Raw genomic sequence first — 2,074 nt, 5'->3', positions numbered from 1 at the left:
CCCCACTGGCGCCGGATGCCCCAGATGTCGCTGAAGAGAAGCGGTCCATCCCGGTAGACCCTGCCCTGCAGGGAGACATGAAGCACCTGACCCTGGAGGGAGTGGAAGAGGAGAATGGGGAGGTTCACCAGATGTGTGGGGAGAAGACCCTGTCAGAAGCCTCAGAAGACCCCAGCGTCGGGGGCCTGAACCCAGACCCCACAGATAGCAAGACCCTTCAAGGTATAGCTCTGGCGGGAAACGGGCCATCTCCCAATTTAGGAGATTGAAGCTGCACTCTCCTGACTGGAGTGGCACCAAAGCTGTGGGACAGGAGGGGCACGTCCTTGTTTTTGGTGAGGGTGGTGCAGCAGCCCTTCGACATCTCACCCGGGAGTCTTTTCCACATAAGTCATGTTTCCCTGGGCGCCAGTCTGCCCTGGAGTTTGGACTGTGTCCAGCTATAGAGCCCTCTAAGGTTTCTTTGTCAGAAAAGCAGTAGCTCCTGGCTGGGGAGCACTTCGTGGCTTGACACCTTCTCTAAAGGCTCCGTGCTCCAGAGAGTCCGGGAGCTTTGGGACCTGGGACTGGGTTCCTTTCAGAGCTAAGGGGTGGGGTAGGGGTGGAGCTGGCTGGGAGCACCCGCTGTTCTGTGTCCCTCAGGAAGGATGTAGTTCTTCTCTTTTCCTTGCAGAACAAATGGATGAACTGTTACAGCGATGCTTCTTACAGGCTTTGAAGTGCCAAGTCAAAAAGGCTGACCTCCCGTTACTCACCAGCACTTTCCTCGGCAGCCACGTGTATTCCTGCTGGTACGGAAGGCATGGCGTGGGCTGGTGGCCGGGCGGCGGGTCTCTGTCTTCGTCCTCGGTGGCAGGACAGGCCAGGACTGATGGAGGGGTTGACTGAAGGACGTGCTGTGGAAAAGGGGGACTGGAGGGTTAATCTGGCAAATAAAGTTGAGTTTTCACAACTTAAATTTTAGCCAGCAAAAAGATGTTGAGGACATGAAGCTTAAAATTCCCAAGATTCTCAGAGCACTGCCTTTGTTGTGGTGACTCTGGGCCGTCTCTCACGAATGGGGCAGCNCAGGTGGGGCACAGAGGATGCAAGTATATGAGAAAACGTGTCTAGTGATTACTTCTGGCAGGTGGGGGGTTAAGTGGGAGGGGATACGGCGCAGGTAAGTGCTGTATCTGTTCAGTGTTGCAGGTGAAGATATAACGTTGGCAGTTTTGGAACCAGTTATAGTTGTCATTCTTGGTGCCCTGGTATAGCTCGTTAATCATAAGCTGACAGATTTGCCAAGTATATGAGAGAAAGGAGTGGGTCCAAGGGCTAGGCTTGGAGTCAGGAAGGCAGAGCTGAGTTTACAACGTAAGGCTATCTTGGGGTGCACCCTGGGTATCAGCTTTTCTCTTTCTTTGTAAAACTGAGAGACATACCCCAGGAACGTGTGAAACTAGAGGAGACATTGGATGAGAAACAGAAATAGGATGTTTTGGAAGAGTGTGTGCAAATAAGGGTATCATTAACCAGACCATCTTTCCTTGGCCTTCATGATTTTCTAGTGAGTCCTCAGTATTTATGAAAATCCATCCGAGGCAGCATTCATACCAGGTATTGGTGTGCTTTCTGCAGGAGAAAGCTTCGGGCTGATGTGACAGCTGCTTTCCCCACTCTTGGAACCGATCAGGTCACTGAGTTAGTGCCTGGAAAGGAAGAGCTCAACATTGTGAAGTTGTATGCTCACAGAGGGGATGCGGTAACTGTGTACGTGAGCGGCGGTAACCCCATCTTATTTGAACTGGAGAAGAATCTATATCCGACAGGTAAGGCAGTAGGATGGAGATGGGCATTACGATAGTCCTTGTCTAATAGCTGTTTCTCCTTATTTCTCTCATTAACCTGTCTTCCTTAAAATAAACAAGCTGAAAATCTCTCCGTACCACCTCTAAGGATTTTTGGGGGCCTAATGTTCCTAGAATTGTGTCTTTCGAGAGCAGAAACTACTATAGGTGTGAGCTCTGAGCAACAGCGGTTCGAGTCCCGGCCCGAGCTGAGCAGTGCTGCGCTCCAGCAGGTTGACAGGATG

At 51.4% G+C, this 2,074-nt stretch overlaps 1 protein-coding gene across 1 annotated transcript in view; it reads left to right on the top strand.

Moving 5' to 3' along the window:
- Nucleotides 1-2: 2 nt before the first annotated feature.
- The window catches only part of EIF2D (eukaryotic translation initiation factor 2D), a gene marked incomplete at its 5' end in the record, with an annotated part of 23,838 nt that continues 21,766 nt past the window's right edge, over nucleotides 3-2,074 (top strand). The window contains 2 exons of the mRNA XM_019629132.1: nucleotides 3-222; nucleotides 674-791. Of these exons, the coding sequence (XP_019484677.1) occupies nucleotides 3-222; nucleotides 674-791 (338 nt within the window). The remainder of the gene's footprint in view (nucleotides 223-673; nucleotides 792-2,074) is intronic.

This window comes from Hipposideros armiger, unplaced genomic scaffold (genome assembly GCF_001890085.2).
Source record: "Hipposideros armiger isolate ML-2016 unplaced genomic scaffold, ASM189008v1 scaffold_826, whole genome shotgun sequence".
Taxonomy (NCBI): Eukaryota; Metazoa; Chordata; class Mammalia; order Chiroptera; family Hipposideridae; genus Hipposideros; species Hipposideros armiger.
The sequence above is the reverse complement of the archived record's forward strand: the minus strand, read 5'-3'. Positions and strand labels throughout refer to the sequence as shown.